A 23,446-nucleotide genomic window follows, 5' to 3' on the forward strand; every position below is an offset into this window, starting at 1 on the left:
TATGTACATATTCTATTCATACCTTTACATTTGTGCGTATTGGTGTGTATAAGGTAGTTGTTGTGAATTTGTTAGATTACTTGTTCGATATTACTGCATATGTAATGGTTGTCGTCGGGAGAAGGAGAAAAGGACCAAGGTGCAGCGTGGTTCATAATACGTTTAATGAATACAAAACACTAGAACAAAAACAACAAACGAACAGTTCTGCAAGGTGTAATACACAAAACAGAAAACAACTACCCACAAACACAGGTGGGAACAGGCTACCTAGGTATGGTTCTCAATCAGAGACAACGATCGACAGCTGCCTCGGATTGGGAACCATACCAGGCCAAACACATTGAAATACAACACACAGAACAAAACATAGAATGAAAAACATAGAATGCCCACCCCAACTCACGCCCTGACCAAACCAAAATAGAGACATAATAAAGGAACTAAGGTCAGAACGTGACAGCATAGTCGGAACTAGAAGCACAAGCATTTAGCTATACTCGCATTAACATCTGCTAACCATGTGTATGTGACCAATTAAATTTGACTTGATTAGATTTGTATTTTTTTGTACCGTTTGTATGTTTAATTTTAATTCGCATGGATTTTAAAGAGAAATTGAAATGGACGAGCTGATAAAAGGGAATGCCGTATGGAACTAAACTATAAATATGGATTGATGTCTGGAAACTACTATGTTTTATTGAGAAAACCGTGCCTTAAAAATACATTTTTTTAAAACTATTACATTGTTGTCTGCCTCTACCTCACACTGCCCAGATTTTAAAGAACATTCACATTCCACTCCCTCCAGTCTATTCATCCTGAACTGCTTCAGTCAATAAATCAAATCCAAAATCAAATGTATTTATGTAGCCCTTCGAACATCAGCTGATATCTCAAAGTGCTGTACAGAAACCCAGCCTAAAACCCCAAACAGCAAGCAATGCAGGTGTAGAGGCACGGTGGCTAGGAAAAACTCCCTAGAAAGCCCAAAACCTAGGAAGAAACCTAGAGAGGAACCAGGCTATGTGGGGTGGCCAGTCCTCTTCTGGCTGTGCTGGGTGGAGATTATAACAGAACATGGTCAAGATGTTCAAATGTTCATAAATGACCAGCATGGTCAAATAATAATAATAACAGGCAGAACAGTTGAAACTGGAGCAGCAGCACGGCCAGGTGGACTGAGGACCGCAAGGAGTCATCATGCCAGGTAGTCCTGAGGCATGGTCCTAGGGCTCAGGTCCTCCGAGAGAGAGAAAGAAAGAAAGAGAGAGTTAGAGAGAGCATACTTAAGTTCACACAGGACACCGGAGGGACAGGAGAAGTACTCCAGATATAACAAACTGACCCTAGCCCCCCGACACATAAACTACTGCAGCATAAATACTGGAGGCTGAGACAGGAGGGGTCAGGAGACACTGTGGCCCCATCCGATGACACCCCCGGACAGGGCCAAACAGGAAGGATATAACCCCACCCACTTTGCCAAAGCACAGCCCCCACACCACTAGAGGGATATCTTCAACCACCAACTTACCATCCTGAGACAAGGCCGAGTATAGCCCATAAAGATCTCCGCCACGGCACAACCCAAGGGGCAGCGCCAACCCAGACAGGAAGATCACATCAGTGACTGAACCTACTCAAGTGACGCACCCCTCCTAGGGACGGCATGAAAGAGCACCTGTAAGCCAGTGTCTCAGCCCCTGTAATAGGGTTAGATGCAGAGAATCCCAGTGGAAAGAGGGGAACCGGCCAGGCAGAGACAGCAAGGGCGGTTCGTTGCTCCAGAGCCTTTCCGTTCACCTTCACACTCCTGGGCCAGACTACACTCAATCATATGACCCACTGAAGAGATGAGTCTTCAGTAAAGACTTAAAGGTTGAGACCGAGTTTGCGTCTCTCACATGGGTAGGCAGACCGTTCCATAAAAAATAAAAAAAGCCCTACCTCCAGCTGTTTGCTTAGAAATTCTAGGGACAATTAGGAGGCCTGCGTATTGTGACTGTAGCGTATGTGTAGGTATGTACGGCAGGACCAAATCAGAGAGATAGGTAGGAGCAATCCCATGTAATGCTTTGTAGGTTAGCAGTAAAACCTTGAAATCAGGCCTTGCCTTGAAAGGAAGCCAGTGTATGGAGGCTAGCACTGGAGTAATATGATCAAATTTTTTGGTTCTAGTCAGGATTCTAGCAGCCGTATTTAGCACTAACTGAAGTTTATTTAGTGCTTTATCCGGGTAGCCGGAAAGTAGAGCATTGCAGTAGTCTAAACGAGAAGTAACAAAATCATGGATTCATTTTTCTGCATCATTTTTGGACAGAAATTTCAGATTTTTGCAATGTTACGTAGATGGAAAAAAGCTGTCCTTGAAACAGTCTTGATATGTTTGTCAAAAGAGAGATCAGGGTCCAGAGTAACGCAGAGGTCCTTCACAGTTTTATTTGAGACGACTGTACAACCATTAAGATGAATTGTCAGATTCAACAGAAGATCTCTTTGTTTCTTGGGACCTAGAACAAGCATCTCTGTTTTGTCCGAGTTTAAAAGTAGAACGTTTGCAGCCATCCACTTCCTTATGTCTGAAACACAGGCTTCTAGCGAGGGCAATTTTGGAGCTTCACCATGTTTCTTTGAAATGTACAGCTGTGTGTCATCCGCATAGCAGTGAAAGTTAACATTATGTTTTCGAATGACATCCCCAAGAGGTAAAATATATAGTGAAAACAATAGTGGTCCTAAAACGGAACCTTGAGGAACACCGAAATTGACAGTTGATTTGTCAGAGGAAAAACCATTCACAGAGACAAACTGATATCTTTCCGACAGATAAGATCTAAACCAGGCCAGAACTTGTCCGTGTAGACCAATTTGGGTTTCCAATCTCTCCAAAAGAATTTGGTGATCGATGGTATCAAAAGCAGCACTAAGGTCTAGGAGCACAAGGACAGATGCAGAGCCTCTGTCTGATGCCATTAAAAGGTAATTTACCACCTTCACAAGTGCAGTCTCAGTGCTATGATGGGGTTTAAAACCAGACTGAAACATTTTGTATACATTGTTTGTCTTCAGGAAGGCAGTGAGTTGCTGCACAACAGCCTTTTCTAAAAATGTTGAGAGGAATGGAAGATTCGATATAGGCCGATAGTTTTTTATATTTTCTGGGTCAAGGTTTGGCTTTTTCAAGAGAGGCTTTATTACTGCCACTTTTAGTGAGTTTGGTACACATCCGGTGGATAGAGAGTCGTTTATTATGTTCAACATAGGAGGGCCAAGCACAGGAAGCAGCTCTTTCAGTAGTTTAGTTGGAATAGGGTCCAGTATGCAGCTTGAAGGTTTAGAGGCTATGATTATTTTCATCATTGTGTCAAGAGATATAGTACTAAAACACTTGAGTGTCTCTCTTGATCCTAGGTCCTTGCCGAGTTGTGCAGACTCAGGACAACTGAGCTTTGAAGGAATACGCAGATTTAAAGAGGAGTCCGTAATTTGCTTTCTAATAATCATGATCTTTTCCTCAAAGAAGTTGATGAATTTATTACTGCTGAAGTGAAATCCATCCTCTCTTGGGGAATGCTGCTTTTTAGTTAGCTTTGCGACAGTATCAAAAAGGAATTTCGGATTGTTCTTATTTTCCTCAATTAAGTTGGAGAAATAGGATGATCGAGCAGCAGTAAGGGCTCTTCGATACTGCACGGTACTGTCTTTCCAAGCTAGTCGGAAGACTTCCAGTTTGGTGTGGCGCCATTTCCGTTCCAATTATCTGGAAGCTTGCTTCAGAGCTCGGGTATTTTCTATACCAGGGAGCTAGTTTCTTATGAGAAATGTTTTTAGTTTTTAGGGGTGCAACTGCATCTAGGGTATTGCGCAAGGTTAAATTAAGTTCCTCAGTTAGGTGGTTAACTGATTTTTGTCCGCTGACGTCCTTGGGTAGACAGAGGGAGTCTGGAAGGACATCAAGGAATCGTTGTTGTCTGTGAATTTATAGCACGACTTTTGATGTTCCTTGGTTGGGGTCTGAGCAGATTATTTGTTGCAATTGCAAACGTAATACAATGGTGGTCCGATAGTCCAGGATTATGACGAAAAACATTAAGATCCACAACATTTATTCCAAGGGACAAAACTAGGTCCAGAGTATGACTGTGACAGTGGGTAGGTCCAGAGACATGTTGGACAAAACCCACTGAGTCGATGATGGCTCCGAAAGCCTTTTGGAGTGGGTCTGTGGACTTTTCCATGTGAATATTAAAGTCACCTAAAATTTGATTATTATCTGCTATGACTACAAGGTCCGATAGGAATTCAGGGAACTCAATGATGAACGCTGTATATGGCCCAGGAGGCCTGTAAACAGTAGCTATAAAAAATGATTGAGTAGGCTGCATAGATGTCATGACTAGAAGCTCAAAAGACAAATTATTTATTCATTTTTTGTAAATTGAAATTTGCTATTGTAAATGTTAGCAACACCTTCTCCTTTGCGGGATGCACGGGGGCTATGGTCACTAGTGTAGCCAGGAGGTGAGGCCTCATTTAACACAGTAAATTCATCAGGCTTAAGCCATGTTTCCGTCAGGCCAATCACATCAAGATTATGATCAGTGATTAGTTAATTGACTATAATTGCCTTTGATGTGAGGGATCTAACATTAAGCGGTAGTGGTCGATAAGGGCCCTGTCGTTCCATCCCGCTCCTGCGGCCAGGGTCCGAAATTCCAAGGCGAACTCCTGGGTGCTCCTCATCCCCTGCCTCAGGTGGAAGAGACGTTCACATGTCGCTCTACCCTCGGGCAGGTGGTCGAAGACTGCCCGGAAGTGGTGGGCGAACTCCTCGAAGTCGTCCGACGCCGGCATCTCCTTCTCCCCACACGGCGTTAGCCCACTCCAGAGCTCTCCCTGAGAGGCATGAGACAAGGGCGAACACCTTCTCCCTTCCCGTGGGAGCCGGGTAAACGGTGGCCAGGTATAGGTCCAGCTGTAGCAGGTAACCCTGGCACACAAAATAATGTACAACAACACAATACCACAGGTTCAAAACAATGCCCAGAAAAAAACTGCCTGACGTGTCACACAATAAACGTCACAAACAATTACACACACAGACATGGGGGGGGATCAGAGGATAATATACACGTAGAGTGATGAGGGGATGTAAACCAGGTGTGCGGGAAAACAAGACAAAACAAATGGAAAATGAAAGGTGGAGCATCGATGGCTAGAAGAACGGTGACTTCGACCACCAAGCGCCGCCCGAACAAGGAGACGAGCTGACTTCGGCGGGAGTCGTGACATCAATATACACATCAATAACACACATCAATATACACATCAATCAATACACATCAATATACACATCAATATACACATCAATCAATACACATCAATATACACATCAATCAATACACATCAATATACACATCAATCAATACACATCAATAATACACATCAATATACAAATCAATAATACACATCAATATACAAATCAATATACACATCAATCAATACACATCAATATACACATCAATCAATACACATCAATATACACATCAATCAATACACATCAATAATACACATCACAATACACATCAATAATACACATCAAAATATACATCAATATGCACATCAATAATACACATCAATAATACACATCAATATACACATCAATCAATACACATCAATACACAGAGATTATTCCATAAGTAAAAAAACTCAAGCAGATTTACCAAACTCAGTGGAGATCAAAGGGATCTCCAGAGTTCTCCATCTCTGAGATCGGGTCTGGTGTCTCGTACGTCTGGAACAATGAAGTAAGGTACGGCGGAGGTTTATGCAGGATGGCGGTATAAACTAAAAGAGTGCAATGCATCGACAAATGAGACTTCAGAGAGGGCCACCCTAATTTCTGATACAGAATGCAGTGATGTGTACTGAAACTGTCGTCCTTAATAAAGTGCAGTGATGTGTACTGAACCTGTCGCCCTTAATAAAGTGCAGTGAGGTGTACTGAACCTGTCACCCTTAATAAAGTGCAGTGATGTGTACTGAACCTGTCACCCTTAATAAAGTGCAGTGAGGTGTACTGAACCTGTCGACCTTAATAAAGTGCAGTGAGGTGTACTGAACCTGTCGCCTTAATAAAGTGCAGTGATGTGTACTGAACCTGTCACCCTTAATAAAGTGCAGTGATGTGTACTGAACCTGTCACCCTTAATAAAGTGCAGTGATGTGTACTGAACCTGTCACCCTTAATAAAGTGCAGTGATGTGTACTGAACCTGCCGCCCGTAATAAAGTGCAGTGAGGTGTACTGAACCTGTCGACCTTAATAAAGTGCAGTGAGGTGTACTGAACCTGTCGCCCTTAATAAAGTGCAGTGAGGTGTACTGAACCTGTCGCCCTTAATAAAGTACAGTGATGTGTACTGAACCTGTCGCCCTTAATAAAGCGCAGTGAAGTGTACTGAACCTGTCGACCTTAATAAAGTGCAGTGAGGTGTACTGAACCTGTCGCCCTTAATAAAGCACAGTGAGGTGTACTGAACCTGTCACCCGTAACAAAGTGCAGTGAGGTGTACTGAACCTGTCGCCCTTAATAAAGTGCAGTGAGGTGTACTGAACCTGTCGACCTTAATAAAGTGCAGTGAGGTGTACTGAACCTGTCGCCCTTAATAAAGTGCAGTGAGGTGTACTGAACCTGTCGCCCTTAATAAAGTACAGTGATGTGTACTGAACCTGTCGCCCTTAATAAAGCGCAGTGAGGTGTACTGAACCTGTCGCCCTTAACAAAGTGCAGTGAGGTGTACTGAACCTGTCGCCCTTAATAAAGTGCAGTGAGGTGTACTGAACCTGTCGCCCTTAATAAAGCACAGTGAGGTGTACTGAACCTGTCACCCGTAACAAAGTGCAGTGAGGTGTACTGAACCTGTCGCCCTTAATAAAGTGCAGTGAGGTGTACTGAACCTGTCGACCTTAATAAAGTGCAGTGAGGTGTACTGAACCTGTCGCCCTTAATAAAGCGCAGTGAGGTGTACTGAACCTGTCGCCCTTAATAAAGTACAGTGATGTGTACTGAACCTGTCGCCCTTAATAAAGCGCAGTGAGGTGTACTGAACCTGTCGCCCTTAATAAAGCACAGTGAGGTGTACTGAACCTGTCGCCCTTAATAAAGTGCAGTGAGGTGTACTGAACCTGTCGCCCTTAATAAAGTGCAGTGAGGTGTACTGAACCTGTCGCCCTTAATAAAGTGCAGTGAGGTGTACTGAACCTGTCACCCTTAATAAAGCGCAGTGAGGTGTACTGAACCTGTCGCTCTTAATAAAGCACAGTGAGGTGTACTGAACCTGTCGACCTTAATAAAGTGCAGTGAGGTGTACTGAACCTGTCGCCCTTAATAAAGTGCAGTGAGGTGTACTGAACCTGTCGACCTTAATAAAGTGCAGTGAGGTGTACTGAACCTGTCGCCCTTAATAAAGTGCAGTGAGGTGTACTGAACCTGTCGCCCTTAATAAAGCACAGTGAGGTGTACTGAACCTGTCGCCCTTAATAAAGTGCAGTGCGCTATGATAAACAGTGTCCAATGACTTCAATACAGTGGCAGCTGCATTCATATAGACAATATCACCATAATCTATGACCGGTATGAACGTCGACTGAATTATTTGTTTTCTGCTAGTTAATGAAACCCATGGCTCCCCTATTTGGGTGTCAGTAATTTGGTAAGGGCTGCCCTATCAGAAATGTACATGTTAAAAACGCGTTGGAAATACTATAATTACGCTATAACAAATCTTATAGTTACACAAGTTGATTTGTAACATGCTAAAAATACATTCTACCGCGTCTTTAATTTCACAAACATCTGAGTTTGGAGAGCATTTTCAGTACCTATATAAATATCTATCAAGTAATTTCAAATGCCATGGAACCTGTAAAAATTGCAAACAGAATGTGTTAACCTTCCGGTTATGGGTGTAAAAATCTACTGGAGGAAGAGGAAGTATAGGCCTATGTGACAATACTTCCTCATTTAGGTTTAGTAATTTATCAAAGTATGGCGACCTTGTGTTTCCCCATCGCTATTCTACTAACTCTCCTCCATCAAGCAGGTAAAAGCATTTTCTAAAACATCTGTATAGTGATATTTATTATATTGATTAGACAAATGTCTATAATCTGATTAGTAGGTTAGTAAGTAACAGGCAGTATAATTTGTACTGATTACTCTGCTTATAACCAGTCCAACCAGTGTACTGGTTGTCTAACCGGTCGAATCAGTGGGTGAAAAAGGAAATTATATGATTTACTGAACTTTTAAGTCATGTGTTGTGATGTGTTGAACTTTACCACATTCAAGTAATTCATTGACTTTTAAATTGAAAATATGTAATTAACTTTAGGGCAACATTTTTGGATGATACTGTAGTTTTAAACACATGTTGAAGCTATACACGTGTTTACAAGTAATGAGTAATACAACCATTTTGGGTTGTGATAGTATAGTGATAGTATACCGTACTGTGAGGAAAAGTTCTGTGTCAGTTACAAGAAGGTTACTGACAGGAAACTACGCAACAACGCCATTTGAAGCAAGAAAACTTCTCACTATCGGAAATGCACAGCTCAACTTGTATTCACATGTGTCTGTAAGAATCAACCACAAATATGTGCCCATATGTATATCATCCAAGTTATCTATGCTTTTTGGCAGAATAGGTTGTACTTCCTGTAGTTATACTTCATCATGTTGATTTTACTGAACGGTTTCTGATACTGAACAGTTGATAGTGTGTATCAATCATATCCTAGTTCTTTGCTGTAAAAGTACTTCTGTATGACTTGTAACAAAGGTTGTGACTCTGTTGATCTAAAGGCAGCTGATCTTATTAATGGGTTAATATTTAAACTGTTTAGCAAATAGGGCGTATTGTTACGTCCGTCGATGAATGAATTAGACTAAAGCGCAGCGTGGAAAGTGTTCATGATATGCAATGCTGAAACACCGACAAAACAACCAAATATAAAGGAACGTAAAGTTCTGCAGGGCTCTACAGCTACTGTGTAAAAACAAGATCCCACAAACTCAGGTGGAAAACAGGCTGCCTAAGTATGATTCCCAATCAGAGACAACGATAGACAGCTGCCTCTGATTGGGAACCATATCCGGCCAACAAAGAAATAGAAAACTAGAATGCCCACCCAAATCACACCCTGACCTCACCAAATAGAGAAATACACAGGCTCTCTCAGGTCAGGGCATGACACATATAGAAACATTCCTGCCCAAACTACAAGCCTGCAAATTGGATCATTACGATGTGTCAGTCAGTTTGGCTATTTGCAAAAACAATCCATTTCCACATATTCCTTTAAGAGGTTGCGTTGCTAAATTCATATATCCTACTGCTGTATTTGTCACATTGTTTGATGGGCTTTTTCATCTTTTTTTACATGACGTATTCTGTGTGTTTATTTCAGAGCCCAGTGCTGAGACCTCTGTGTTTGTGCTGAAGGGACAGGATGTTCGCCTGAATGTCCAGACAAATGTTCAACTGAAAGAAGATGTTGATGTGCTATATTGGAAGTTTGACACATCAGTCAATGTTGTAAAGTACCCCCCAAAAGTTACCTTTGAAAGGTACCGAGGTAGGGCTGAATGTAGTGAGGAAGACTTCTCTCTGCTACTGAAGAACCTCCAGGAAGAAGACAGTGGACTTTATGAAGCAGTAGTGACTGGTAACAATGACAGAAACGTTGCTAAATACTTGATAAAAGTCCAAGGTATGTCTGACAGTTTTTCTATTTTTTCACAGTTTAATTAAACAAGCTAAACATGGTGTACAGGTTAAATGCATATTCATTGGGACTCTAGCTCATGTACTCAGGTTAATAAACAAACAATAAAGGAATTATATTTGTTTTCAGAGAGAGTTGAGCCTCCAGTCCTGACAGTGGACTCTGTCTCCTCCATCAATGGCACCTGTAACGTGACTGTGGCCTGCAGAGGTCAGAACACCTCTGTCAACTCCAGCTGTAACAGCAGCACCTGCTCTCAGGTGGGAGGAGAGAGAAGAAGGGCTGAGACAACCACTGTCCCCCTGCTCTCTGTCTATGTGGCAGGGGGTTCCATCATCTGTAACCACAGCAACCAAGTCAGCTGGGCCAACGACACCAAGGAGATCAAAACAATTTGTCTGGAAAAAGGTAAGACAGATTTATACAAACACCGTGCACACACACACGCTCACACACACACACACACACACACTCACACACACACACACACACACACACACACACACACACACACACACACACACACACACACACACTAGACTAGATGTTATATGCTGACGTATGTTGACGTTTAGATTTTGATGTCATTGTAATTCCAAAACCAGAGCGGGACAAGGAGGACCATAACTACGCTGTCACAGTCGGGATGCCAGGTCCCATCATCCACGTCATCATCATCTTTGTTGGATGCGCCTTGATTGGTTGGTGAAAGCTAAATAAAGGTAAGCTCACTGTTCTTGCTTATTACAGAAACCGTACAGTTGTGAATAAAACGGTTCCCTGGAGTAGGGAAGGAGGTATAACATACTCAGGAGAGTCAACAACCAATCCTATTCACCTGAAGCAAACTGAAATCGTGCCCAACGTGCCAATGGATGCCAAGCCCACCCTCGGAAGCCCCACAATTCTGGCTATAATACCGGGGCTCGCATCCATTTCCAAAATTCATTACAGCACTTTAGTAAGCCCAAACCCCCTGACTGCACAAGGCCAAAATATGTTATACCACATTCTCTCCTTCAGGGAACAGTACTTATATTCATAACTGTACATTCCCTTTCAGACGGTCACTCGGTATAAAACATGCAGACATACAATCAAGCCCCAAGCCGGCTCAGACGGTACCAAACTAGGAGACCCGCCCAAGCACCCACAGGTTCCACCGGATCCAAAAAGGGTCACAGAAACCACCTTTTCCCCCTACCTTAATACTTACCAGAGAAGCCTGAATTGTCAGTACCTCATGGGGCCTGAACTGTCAGAGCCCTATATAACAAACCAGAACCTGCTACAACACGGTTATGTATACCGACACGCTGCCTCTGCAGCCCAAGTCCCCAGACCCCACCGTTCCAAGAATAACACTAACTTTGTGAGCCTAAAATGTCAGAACTCGTACAAGGAACCGCAAGTCCAAAACAACAGAACACCAAGTCATGACTTGGTAAAACGCACGCGCACTGCATTAGTGTCAAGTAGTGTCACTGAAACCCACAGGACACCTGCAGTAACCTTGGAAGGGTGTACCCGCACACTGCCACGGCAGCCCAATGCTCAAACCCACAGGGAATTGTGGCAACCCGGATAAATGTGTTCTGTCTGCTGCAGCACATCAAGGCAGCCAAAGGCTTAAACCCACAGGGAAACTGTGATAAACCGAATAAATGTTGCCTGACATCAACCATGACGACCCAACATTTTCCATACACACAAAAAGTTTTTTTCTCTCAAATGCCTTGCACAAATATGTTTACATCCTGTTAGTGAGCATTTCTCCGTTTCCAAGATAATCCATCCACCTGACAGGTTTGGTATATCAAGAAGCTGATTAAACAGCATGATCATTACACAGGTGCACCTTGTGCAGGGGACAATAAAAGGCCACTCTAAAATGTGCAGTTTTGTCACACAACACAATGCCACAAATCAAGTTTCAGGTTGAGGAGTGTGCAATTGGCATGCTGACTGCAGGAATGTCCACCAATGTAATTGTAGAGAATTTGTCAGTACGTCCAACCGGTCTCGCAATGTGTTTGGCGTTGTGTGGGTGAAAGGTTTGCTGAGTTATTTGTACTTTTTTATGGATCCCCATTAGCTGCTGTCAAGGCAGCTGCTACTCTTCCTGGGTAGTTCTTGTATGCATGTGTCTGTGCCAATGTTTGTGTTGCTTCACAGACCCCGCTGTTCCATAAGGTTTTTTTAATCAGTTTTTTAAATATAATTTTACTGCTTGCGTCAGGTACTTCATGTGGAATAGAGGTCCATGTAGTCATGGCTCTGTGTAGAACAGTGTGCCTCCCATAGTCTGTTCTGGTCGTGGGGACTGTGAAGAGATCTCTTGTGGCATGTCTTGTGCAGTATGCATGGGTGTCCGAGCTGTGTGCCAGTAGTTTAGACAGACTCTCATATATAAAAGTAGTGATGAAGTCAATCTCTCTTCCACTTTTAGCCAGGAGAGATTGACATGCATATTATCGATATTAGCTCTCTGTGTACATCCAAGAGCCAGCCGTGCTGCCCTGTTTTGATCAATTTACAATTTTCCTGAGTCCTTTTTTGTGGCACCTGACCACACGACTGAACAGTAGTCAAGGTGCAACAAAACTAGGGCTTTTAGGACCTGCTTTGTTGATAGTGTTGTTAAGAAGGCAGAGTATCGCTTTATTATAGACAGGCTGCTCCCCATCTTAGCTACTAAATCTTAGCTACTAAATCTTCGCTACTAAATGTCTTTTTTGCTCGCTTCGAGGCAAGCAACACTGAAGTATGCACAAGAGCACCAGCTGTTCTGGATGACTGTCTGATAACTCTCTCGGTAGCCGATGTGAACAAAACCTTTAAATAGGTCAACATTCACAAAGCCGCTGGGCCAGATGGATTACTAGGACGTGTACTCAAAGCATGTGCAGACCAACTGTCAAGTGTCTTCACTGACATTTTCAACCTCTCCCTGACCGAGACTGTAAACCTTCAAGCAGACCACCATAGTCCCTGTGCCCAAGGAAGCTAAAGTAACCTGCCTAAATGATTACCGCCCCGTGGCACTCATGGAGCAGTTGCCATGAAGTGCTTTGAAAGGCTGGTCATGGCTCACATCAACAGCATCCAACAGATCCACAGATGACGCAAACTCAATCGCACTCCACACCGCCCTTTCTCACCTGGACAAAAGGAACACCTATGTGAGAATACTGTTCATCGACTACAGCTCAGCGTTCAACACCATAGTGCCCAAGAAGCTCATCACTAAGCTAAGGACTCTCGCACTAAACACTTCCCTCTGCAACTGGATACTGGACTGCCTGACGGGCCGCCCCCAGGTGGTAAGACTAGGCAACAATACGTCTGCCACGCTGATCCTTAACACTGTGGCCGCTCAGGGGTGTGTACCGAGTCCCCTCCTGTATTCCCTGTTCACCTACGACTGTGTGGGCAAACATGACTCCAACACCATCATTTAGTTTGCTGACGACACAACAGTGGTAGGCCTGATCACAGACAACGATGAGACGGCCTACAGGGAGGAGGTCAGTTAACTGGCAGTGTGGTGCCAGGACAACAACCTCTCCCTCAACGTAAGCAAGACAAAGGAGCTCATCGTGGACTACAGGAAAAGGTGGTCTGAACAGGCCCCCATTAACATCGACGGGGCTGTAGTGGAGCGGGTTGAGAGCTTCATGTTCCTTGGTGTCCACATCACCAATGACTGATCTTGTTCCAAACATACCAAGACAGTCGTGAAGAGGGCATGACAAAACCTTTTCCCCCTCAGGAGACTGAAAAGATTTGGCATGGGTCCCCAGATCCTCAAAAGGTTCTACAGCTGCACCATTGAGAGCATCCTGACCGGTTGCATCACCGCCTGGTATGGCAACTGCTCGGCATCTGACCGTAAGGCGCTAAAGAGGGTAGTACGAATGGGCCAGTACATCACTGGGGCCAAGCTTCCTGCCATCCAGGACCTATATAATAGGCGGTGTCAGAGGAAAGCCCATAAAATTGTCAGAGACTCCAGTCACCCAAGTTAAAGACTGTTTTCTCTGCTACCTCATAGCAAGCGGTACTAGAGCGCCAAGTCTAGGACCAAAAGGCTCCTCAACAGCTTCTACCCCCAAGCCATTAGACTGCTGAACAATTCATAAAAATCTCCACCGCACAATTTACATTGACCCTTTTGTCTTGTACACTGATTGTCTTGTACACTGCTGCTACTCGCTGTTTGTTTGTTACCTATGCATAGTCACTTCGCCCCCACCTACATGTACAGATTACCTCAACTAGCCTGTACTGCACACTGACTCGGTACCGGTGCCCCCTGTATATTGCCTCGTTATATTTTATTCCTATTGTGTTACTTTTAATTATTACTTTTTGTTTTTGCCTACTTGGTAAATATTTTCTTCTTCTTGAACTGCACTGTTGGTTAAGGGCTCGTAAGCATTTCACGGTAAAGTCTACACTTGTATTCGGTGCATGTGGCAAATAAAGTTGGATTTGATTCGATCAATATGTTTTGACCATGACAGTTTACAATCTAGGGTTACTCCAATCAGTTTAGTCATCTCAACTTGCTCAATTTCCACATTATTTATCCAATATTTAGTTGAGGTTTTTCGGGTTTACTGAGTGTTTTGTTCCAAATACAATGCTTTCAGTTTTAGAAATATTTAGGACTAACTTATTCCTTGCCACCTACTCTGAAACTAACTGCAGCTCTTTTTTGAGGGTTTTCAGTCATTTCAGTCGCTGTAATAGCTGACATGTAAAGTGTTGAGTCATCCGCATACATAGACTCTCTGGCTTTACTCAAAGTCAGTGGCATGTCATTAGTAAAAATGGAAAAAGCAAGGGGCCTAGACAGCTGCCCTGGGGAATTCCTGATTCTAACTGGATTATATTTGAGAGGCTTCCATTAAAGAACACCCTCTGTGTTCTGTTAGACAAGTAACTCCTTATCCACATTATAGCAGGGTGTTTAAAGCCAAAACACATACGTTTTTCCAGCAGCAGACTATGATCAATAATGTCAAAAGCTGCACTGAAGTCTAACAAGACAGCCCCCACAATCATTTTATCATCAATTTCTCTCAGCCAATCATCAGTCATTTGTGTAAGTGCTGTACTTGTTGAGTGTTCTTCCCTATAAGCATGCTGAAATTCTGTTGTCAGTTTGTTTACTGTAAAATACCATTGTATCTGGTCAAACCAAATGTTTTCTAGAAGTTTACTAAGAGTTGGTAACAGTTTTAGCCAGTAAAGGGGGCTTTACAATTCTTGGGTAGCGGAATGACTTTAGCTTCCCTCCAGGCCTGAGGGCACAGCTCTCTAGTAGGCTTAAATTGAAGATGTGTCAAATAGGAGTGGCAATATCGTCTTCTATTATCCTCAGTAATTTTCCATCCTGATTGTCAGAACCTGGTGGCTTGTCATTGTTGATGATAGACAGCAATAATTTTTTCACCTCGTCCACACTGACTTTACGGAATTCAAAAGTACAATTCTTGTCTTTCATAATTTGGTCAGATATACTTGGATGTGTAGTGTCAGCGTTTGTTGCTGGCCTGTCATCCCTAAGTTTGCTCATCTTGCCAATGATAAAGTCATTAAAGTAGTTTGCAATATCAGTGGACTTTGTGATGAATGAGCCATCTGATTCAATGAATGATGGAGCCGAGTTGGCTTTTTTCCCCAAAATGTCATTTAAGGTGCCCCAAAGCTTTTTACTGTCATTCTTTATATCATTTCTCTTTGTTTCATAGTGTGGTTTATTTTATTTTTTTAATTTAGTTACATGGGGCGGCAGGGTAGCCTAGTGGTTAGAGCGTTGGACTAGTAACCGGAAGGTTGCGAGTTCAAACCCCCCTGTCGTTCTGCCCCTGAACAGGCAGTTAACCCACTAGGCCCACTAGGCTGTCATTGAAAATAAGAATTTGTTCTTAACTGACTTGCCTGGTTAAATAAAGGTAAAAAAGTTTGCCTATCATTTGGGCTGCCAGACTTAACCAACCTTTGCCTCATCAAAACATAGAATGCCCACAACCCCCCCCCCCCCCCCACAAAGGTGCGTACTCCGGCCACAAGGGGGAGGGTCTGGGTGGGCATCTATCCGCGGTGGCGGCTCTGGTGCTCTGGTGGCGCCTCTAGAGCGGGGACCCTCGTAGCGGGCCCCGGACTGGGGCGACTCTGGAAGCTCCGGGCTGGAGGGCGACTCTGGCGACACACAGCCAGTACAGGACTCACCAGGCTGGGATACGGCCCGGATACACTGGGCCGTGGAGGCGCACTGGCACTCGAGCGCAGAACCATACCCGGCCAAACACAAAGAAATAGAAAACATAGAACACAAAACATAGAATGCCCACTCCAACTCACGCCCTGACCAAACCAAAATAGAGACATTAAACGGTAGGTCAGGGCGTGACAACACCACAGACAGATCACCACAGATCATCAACATATGAATCACTACAAAACGTATTGTAGGACCTTTTATACAGTATAAACTTTGGTTTTCCTAGGCTATTATATTGTGATCACTATGTATTTGGATACTGCTATAAAGCACAATTCTGCAGCATTAGTAAAGATGTGATCAATACATGTTGATGAAAACTTTGGTTTTCCTAGATATGGCTATTATATTGTGATCACTACATCATATGTATTTGGATACTGCTATAAAGCACAATTCTGCAGCATTAGTAAAGATGTGATCAATACATGTTGATGGCTTAATTCCTGTGCTGTTTGTAACTACCCTGGTAGGTTGACTGACAACCCTGATCCAGGTTGCAGGCACTGGTTACAGTTAAGTTTTTTCCTGAGTGGGCAGCTTGATGATAGCCAGTCAATATTTAAATCACCCAGAAAATATATTTCTTTGTTGATATCATATACATTATCAATCATTTCACACATATTATCCAGATACTGACTGTTAGCACTTGGTGATCTATAGCAGCTTCCCACCAGAATGGGCTTTAGATGAGGACAGATGAACCTGTAGCCATATTACTTTAACAGTATTTAACATTAGATCGTCTCTAGGCTTTACAGGAATGTGGTCCTGAATATAGACTGCAACACCGTCCCCGTTGGCATTCATGAATATGAATGTCATCTGCTACAAGCAAGTTATTGACTTCATGGACCTTGTTTCTTAATATGGGCTATTTTTAGCACTTTTCTGGGTTGCTTGATTGTTTTTAATGCTTTACTGGGAAGCTTACCAGAGGTAGACTTACTCACGTTATTTACATTAGAGCTGATAGTGCAGGGTGAGCTGCATAATGTGGTCTTCCTACTATTGCACATGGCCTCAGTGCTAACAGTGTAACTCTGGTTCATAGGCTCATGATTACGGCTTACAGTAGCTGTAGGATAAACAGATGTATTCGGTGAAATTAGGGGTACATACATTAAATGACTTACATTGTGTTTACCAATGCCTCTAAGATCACGTACATTTGATGCAGCATTATGACAACTCATTGTCACAATGGTAGGGATTAACTGAGCTGGTCCTGGATCATTTACCAGTCATTGTTTCAACGCAGACGAGACATGCGTGGACAGAGTCCAGGAGTCAAGATGATTTGGATGGACTGTTGTTACAGAATGGAGGACTGGGTAACTAACAGAATGGAGGACTGGGGAACTAACAGGATGTTGTTACAGAATGGAGGACTTGGTAACTAACAGGATGTGTCATTCCTGTAGAGTATCTTCTGTTTCCAGAAGGTGTTAAAGTTGTCGATAAAAGTGACTTTTAGCCAGATGTGTAATGCCACCAGTCTGCCGAATATTTCACACTTTCTTTTTCACATGTAGTCATGTTTCTATGTAGTACTGTGCGCCTCCCACAATCTGTTCTGGACTTGGGGACTGTGAAGAGACCTCTGGTGGCATGTCTTGTGCGGTATGCTTGGGTGTCTGAGCTGTGTGCTAGTATTTTAAACAGACAGCTCAGTATCTTTAGCATGTCAACACCTTACAAAGACAAGTAATGATGCAGTCAATCTCTCTCCACTTTGAGCCATGAGAGATTGACATGCATGTCAGTAGCGTTAGCTCTCCGTGTACTTTTAAGGGCCAGCTGTGCTGCCCTGTTCTGAGCCAACTGCAATTTTCACAAATCCTTCTTTGTGGCACCTGACCACACTACTGAACAGTAGTCCAGGTGCACCAAAACCAGGGCCTGTAGGACCTGCCTTGTTGATAGTGTTGTTAAGAAGGTAGAAACCAGGGCCTGTAGGACCTACCTTGTTGATAGTGTTGTTAAACTAGGGCCTGTAGGACCTGCCTTGTTGATAGTGTTGTTAAGAAGACAGAGTAGCGCTTTTGTTTCAATATGTTTTGACCATGACAGTTTACAGTCCAGCATTACTCCACCTTGTCGTGTCTCTACTATTATTAAATTGAAGACTTGTAGTTTTTATCAAAGATTCTCTGTAATTAGTATTACGCGATCAACTGATTAATCATGCACATGTAATTAACTAGGAAGTCAGGGCATTTCCTAAAATGACTTTTCAGATATTTGATCTGATCAATTAGTCTTTGAATTAATGAATTATTTACTTTACCTCACGTTAGTCTCATTTCAAACGTCGTAAATTGTTGGTTATCTGCACAAACCCAGTCTTCACTATGAATCATCCATAAATCAATTGTCAATTCACAGAAATGCATAAACAAACAGTAAATATGGTTACAAGAAATGATAGGAGAATGTGCCCTAGTGGGCTGAACCGGCATGGCGGCTTGTTAGACAAAAGGGAAGTGGGGGTCGACTAAGAAGTCATTACAGAGTGATAATTATAATAATTGAAATGTTAATCCTTTGCACATGAACGCTCACTCATTCGGGAACAATTGCAATCAATCAATATATTTACGCTCAGTGTGTCGTCTTGATTGCTGGTGAAAAGTTTGTTTCTTTTGTAGAATTGTCCGTCTCTCTCCCTCTCTCTGTCTAGGTTATTGGGGATAGTTCAGAGTGACATTCATTCATTTGTTACAGAATGAATGTTTCGGCGGTTGTCGTTCTTCGCGTTCAATGATACCGAATTCCTAGCTGCAGACTAGTAATTAATATCAAAGACTTGTTCTTATTCTGTCGGTATCGATAGTCTAAGAGTTTGACCACGTGGTATGGTTAAAAGGTTCAGCAATGGTCTGCAACCTTTGTCCTCCCCCAATGGAGAAAAACATGGTCTGGTGATAATTTCTCAAAGTTGGGTTTTATTCGGAATGGCAGAAAAGGGCTGTCCCAGGACGCCTGACCCTAACTGGGCTCAGGGGCGGTCCTCTGATTTAGTTAACTCCAATCCCCTTTTTGAGTTTTCCTTCATTAAACAGTCCAAAATCACATTGTACAATTGTGTAAACAGTATCATACTCACTCATTCATCTTATACAACAATTAGATGTAAACCTCATATCTGAGGCTATTATATAAACAGCGTCATGGTAATGTGGCCACACCGTCTCCCATGAGCTTCCCCAAGTTGTAACAAACGGACCAGTTCGTAGCTGGATTCTTCACCGATCTTTTATACTTTCTCCGGAACATGACATTTGTTCGTACCTCAAGTTCTGTGAGTTGGAAGAAATTCCTTTGTGCTCCATGAACATTTACTCTGCCTCTTATACTATGTGGCCATGTAGGCAGGGTCTTCTCAGGAATTTACAACCTCTCTCTGATCACAGCAGCATAGTTGAAGGAGGTTTAGGGTTTAGTGAATGATTTGTCCCAAATACAATGCTTTTAGTTTTGGAAATATTTAGGACTAACTTATTCCTTGCTACCCATTCTGAAACGAACTGCAGCTCTTTGTTAAGGGGTGCAGTCATTTCAGTTGCTGTAGTAGCTGACGCGTATAGTGTTGAGTCATCCGCATACAAGAAATTCCCACATATTTTGAGCACTTGTTGTCTGCTTTTCCTTCATTCTGCAGTCTAACTCATCCCAAACCATCTCAATTGGGTTGAGGTCAGGTGATTGTGGAGGCCAGGTCATCTGATGCCCCACTCCATCACTCTCCTTCTTGATCAAATAGCCCGTACTCCGCCTGGAGGTTTGTTGGTGTCCTGTTGAAAAACAAATGATTGTCCTACTAAGCGCAATCAGATTGGATGGCGTATCGCTGCAGAGTGCTGTGGTAGCCATGCTGGTTAAGTGTGCCTTGAATTCGAAATAAATCACAGATAAATCATTGGTCGTTGACTCCCTAGTATGTTATACCTCGTGAGCGACTGAAAGTTAACACATTATATTAATTAAACTTTTGTGAAAACGGTTGAAAACAGGATGTAGTAATTTCACATTATTTATATTCATAGCTCATTTTATTGTATTTTTATGTAGTTGATTTAAAGGTGACAAAGTGGAAATTATAATCACAGAGTATGCTATATTCAGGGTAAGATACCATATATATTTAACACCACTGATACTGTGTCATTGTTGATGCCATTTTTAAAAATGCAGTTAGTGGAAAATGTATACATTCTAAAATGCTGAGAAATTCATGTTAATTTCTTATATTATAGAGCATTGAACCACTGAGAAATATTTAATTAATTGATTTGAGGTGATTAATGACCTTGTTTTATAACCGGGTCACCGTTCATAAATTCACAGTGAAAATGTTACTGTATGTTTTTATTCTCCAGACTCCAGGTAACAGTCATGTAGGTGGTGAAGAGCAGGAATCTCCAGGTCCAGCATCACCCTCCATCTACAGTATGGTGGGACTACCCCAACCCCAGCCTATGAACCATTCCACCATGATGGGAGACCAGTCTCCACCTGAGGACTTCCCCATGACCTCCATGACCATGCCTGAGAGTTTAAATGCTACTGTATGGTGGGGGAAAAAGAGAAGCAAACAATAATCAGGAATTTTAACATCATCTTAGACCAGGATTCTATCACATAGCTTTTTGTCAGCTATACACCTTTGAAGGCAATGTTCCCGCGTTCACTGAGAAAACATTCAATTCAGTTCAGTCGGGAAATTGTGTTTAAATGTACATAGCTGACAAACCATGATCAAATTGAATCTTGGCCTAAGACCGCGTAATATCTGTGCTGTAGCGTGATTGAAATTTAAAGGCAATGTACCTGCTTGTGTGGGGACTGCATCGGTAAACTCTGCAAATGTCGGCTCAATCGGAAATGACCTTTACATTTCTATCGTGCTACAATTCGGATATTCTTCCAAACAACGATCAACTACAGATGAAGGATCTTAATTTGACCACACTGTTGTTGCAGGAAATGCAAACTTGTAGTGCATTCGAGGTTTAAAAATGCTTCTAAAGTTTGGAATTTACACTTTAAAATATCAAACTTGATTTGCCAATACAAAAAATCTAAAACCTACACAAACATTTTCATTCATTATATCCCCATAATCCTGATGCTTCAGGATATTTTCCTGCTGTGAGAAACTGGTCAAATTAAGATCCTACATCTGTAAGCACAGCTGTCTTTGAAAATGTTAAATATATTTTTTTTTCCCTTGTAAATTTTTTTTAACCATCATGACGGTAGTATGCTGTAAAAGTACAGAAAAATAAGTGAACATTTCAAATTATTCATCATAGTGGGTATTAAACAGAAACAAATCATTAATCATAGTGGGTATTAAACAGAAACAAATCATTAATCATAGTGGGTATTAAACAGAAACAAATCATTAATCATAGTGGGTATTAAACAGAAACACATCATTCATCTTAATGGGTATTAAACAAAAACAAATCATTTATCATAGTGGGTATTAATCAGAAAAAAAGAATGTGTAATGGTCGGTATTAAACAGAAACAAAACTTTCATCATGGTGGGTACTAATCAGAAACAAATGAGCCAAAAACATGTGATACTGTATAGTCAGATATTCTTATATCATGTTATGCTGTGCATTATACTATGTCATGTAATGCTATATTATGGCAGGCCCTAATAATATGCCTTGAAATGCTATGCTATCTTACATTAGGCTAAAGACATGCTACGGTACTTTGGCGACTGGTAAGTGTTTTTTTCCTTTGGGCTGTATGTTTCAATGTGTAGTTCATACATGCATAATCTATACGCAGAATTAACGTTTTACCTCAATAAGCAACTGTTGTCTGGAAGCTGTGCGGCACCATTTTCCCTACATTTACCTCAACGTGCGCCAGCCCGCTAGAAATTCGAGTTTCAGCCAATGAGCTTCAGCCCCTTGCCATTTGAGTGACAGCTAGACACACACAGCAGAGCGAGAGAGAGCAATGAAGTGTTACACATATCTGCACATTTGTTGGAGTAGCACGCAATTTTCAGGTCCCACTTTTGGCTTGTGAGCGTTACTTTCAGAACTACTTCCTAAAAAAATATAACAAATAAAAAAAGAATATCTAAGGTATGTTATTTTTATAGCAACAAATGAAAAGAAAAAGTAAATATTTTTTTAAACGTTTTAAATTACCCAATCTGGTTTACATGTGCAGGCAACATCCTTCTGTTTCTGTGTACATTGTTACATAAAAAGGAACATAATTATTAATCTCATGATTATACTATCTGCTGCTGTATGGGGCGGCAGGGTAGCCTAGTGGTTAGAGTGTTGGATTAGCAGTCGAAAGGTTGCAAATTCAAATCCCCGAGCTGACAAGGTACAAATCTGTCATTCTGCCCCTGAACAGGCAGTTAACCCATTGTTAACTAGGCCGTCATTGAAAATAAGAATTTGTTCTTAACTGACTTGCCTAGTTAAATAAAGGTAACAAATAAAAATTAAACATTGTAAATAATATCGTCACTGTGGGAAGCCCTGTCAATTGTAAAAATACAATAAACATAATTCTGTCACTCGTGGGCTTAAATCAGTGTTGTTTGTAGAATGTATCCCTGATGTAGAGGGTGATGACAGCAGAGATCATGATGACCAGCCTCACAGACACCAGGAGGATCTTCCACGCCAGCAGGGGGAGTCACTGGGTTACAACAGTTAGACATTATGTTACAGTTCCTCTAGTCCAGCACGTCAGACAAAAGGGTTTGGACACTTCCATTTCAATTCCAGTCAATACATAGAGTAAACCAAATTCCAATTCCTAATTCTCCTAATTGAAAAGCATTGAAATTAACTGGAATAGAAATGGAATTGACCTGCTAGACACTTCAACACTTCAACAATTAACCCTGAGTTTACAGTTCCTGTAATGTGCATAGTTCCTACAATAATGTGTGCTCTTACTTTCAATATGAATCATTATTAAAGATGGGGCAGTGGGGCAAAAAAGTATTTAGTCAGCCAACAATTGTCCACGTTCTCCCACTTAAAAAGATGAGAGAGGCCTGTAATTTTCATCATAGGTACACTTCAACTATGACAGACAAAATGAGAAAAAAATCCAGAAAAAAATAATTGTATTTCACGTATGTTCCATTCCGAGAACAAATAACTTTTCCAGAAGTGTCATTCTAAAGCATTATAAATATGTAAATACGTGTGGATTTGATTAGCGCTTTGATCGGCATGAGGCCTGATGAGCCTTTAAGAGCCCAAGCCAGAGAAAAGCCCAAATGATTCTGTTGTTATCCAATGCATAGCCTATAATATACTGTGTAGGCTACCGCACATTACGTACAACAG

At 42.0% G+C, this 23,446-nt stretch overlaps 1 protein-coding gene across 1 annotated transcript; it reads left to right on the forward strand.

Annotated features, from left to right (window-relative positions):
• The first annotated feature begins 7,995 nt into the window (after positions 1–7,995).
• Positions 7,996–22,659, forward strand: LOC110530764 (SLAM family member 5). The gene is made up of 5 exons (XM_021614022.2): positions 7,996–8,109; positions 9,479–9,781; positions 9,926–10,204; positions 10,402–10,518; positions 20,474–22,659. The coding sequence occupies exons 1-4, from the start codon at positions 8,055–8,057 to the stop codon at positions 10,503–10,505; spliced, it is 741 nt and encodes a 246-aa protein (XP_021469697.2). The 5' UTR covers positions 7,996–8,054; the 3' UTR covers positions 10,506–10,518; positions 20,474–22,659.
• Positions 22,660–23,446: the final 787 nt, after the last annotated feature.

This window comes from Oncorhynchus mykiss, chromosome 8 (assembly GCF_013265735.2).
Source record: "Oncorhynchus mykiss isolate Arlee chromosome 8, USDA_OmykA_1.1, whole genome shotgun sequence".
NCBI lineage: Eukaryota > Metazoa > Chordata > Actinopteri > Salmoniformes > Salmonidae > Oncorhynchus > Oncorhynchus mykiss.

Coding starts and splice junctions, on each gene's coding strand:
- LOC110530764 (XM_021614022.2), top strand. CDS start 8,055: ATGGCGACCTTGTGTTTCCCCATCGCTATTCTACTAACTCTCCTCCAT. Junction 8,110..9,478: donor AACTCTCCTCCATCAAGCAG/GTAAAAGCATTT, acceptor TGTTTATTTCAG/AGCCCAGTGCTGAGACCTCT. Junction 9,782..9,925: donor ATACTTGATAAAAGTCCAAG/GTATGTCTGACA, acceptor ATTTGTTTTCAG/AGAGAGTTGAGCCTCCAGTC.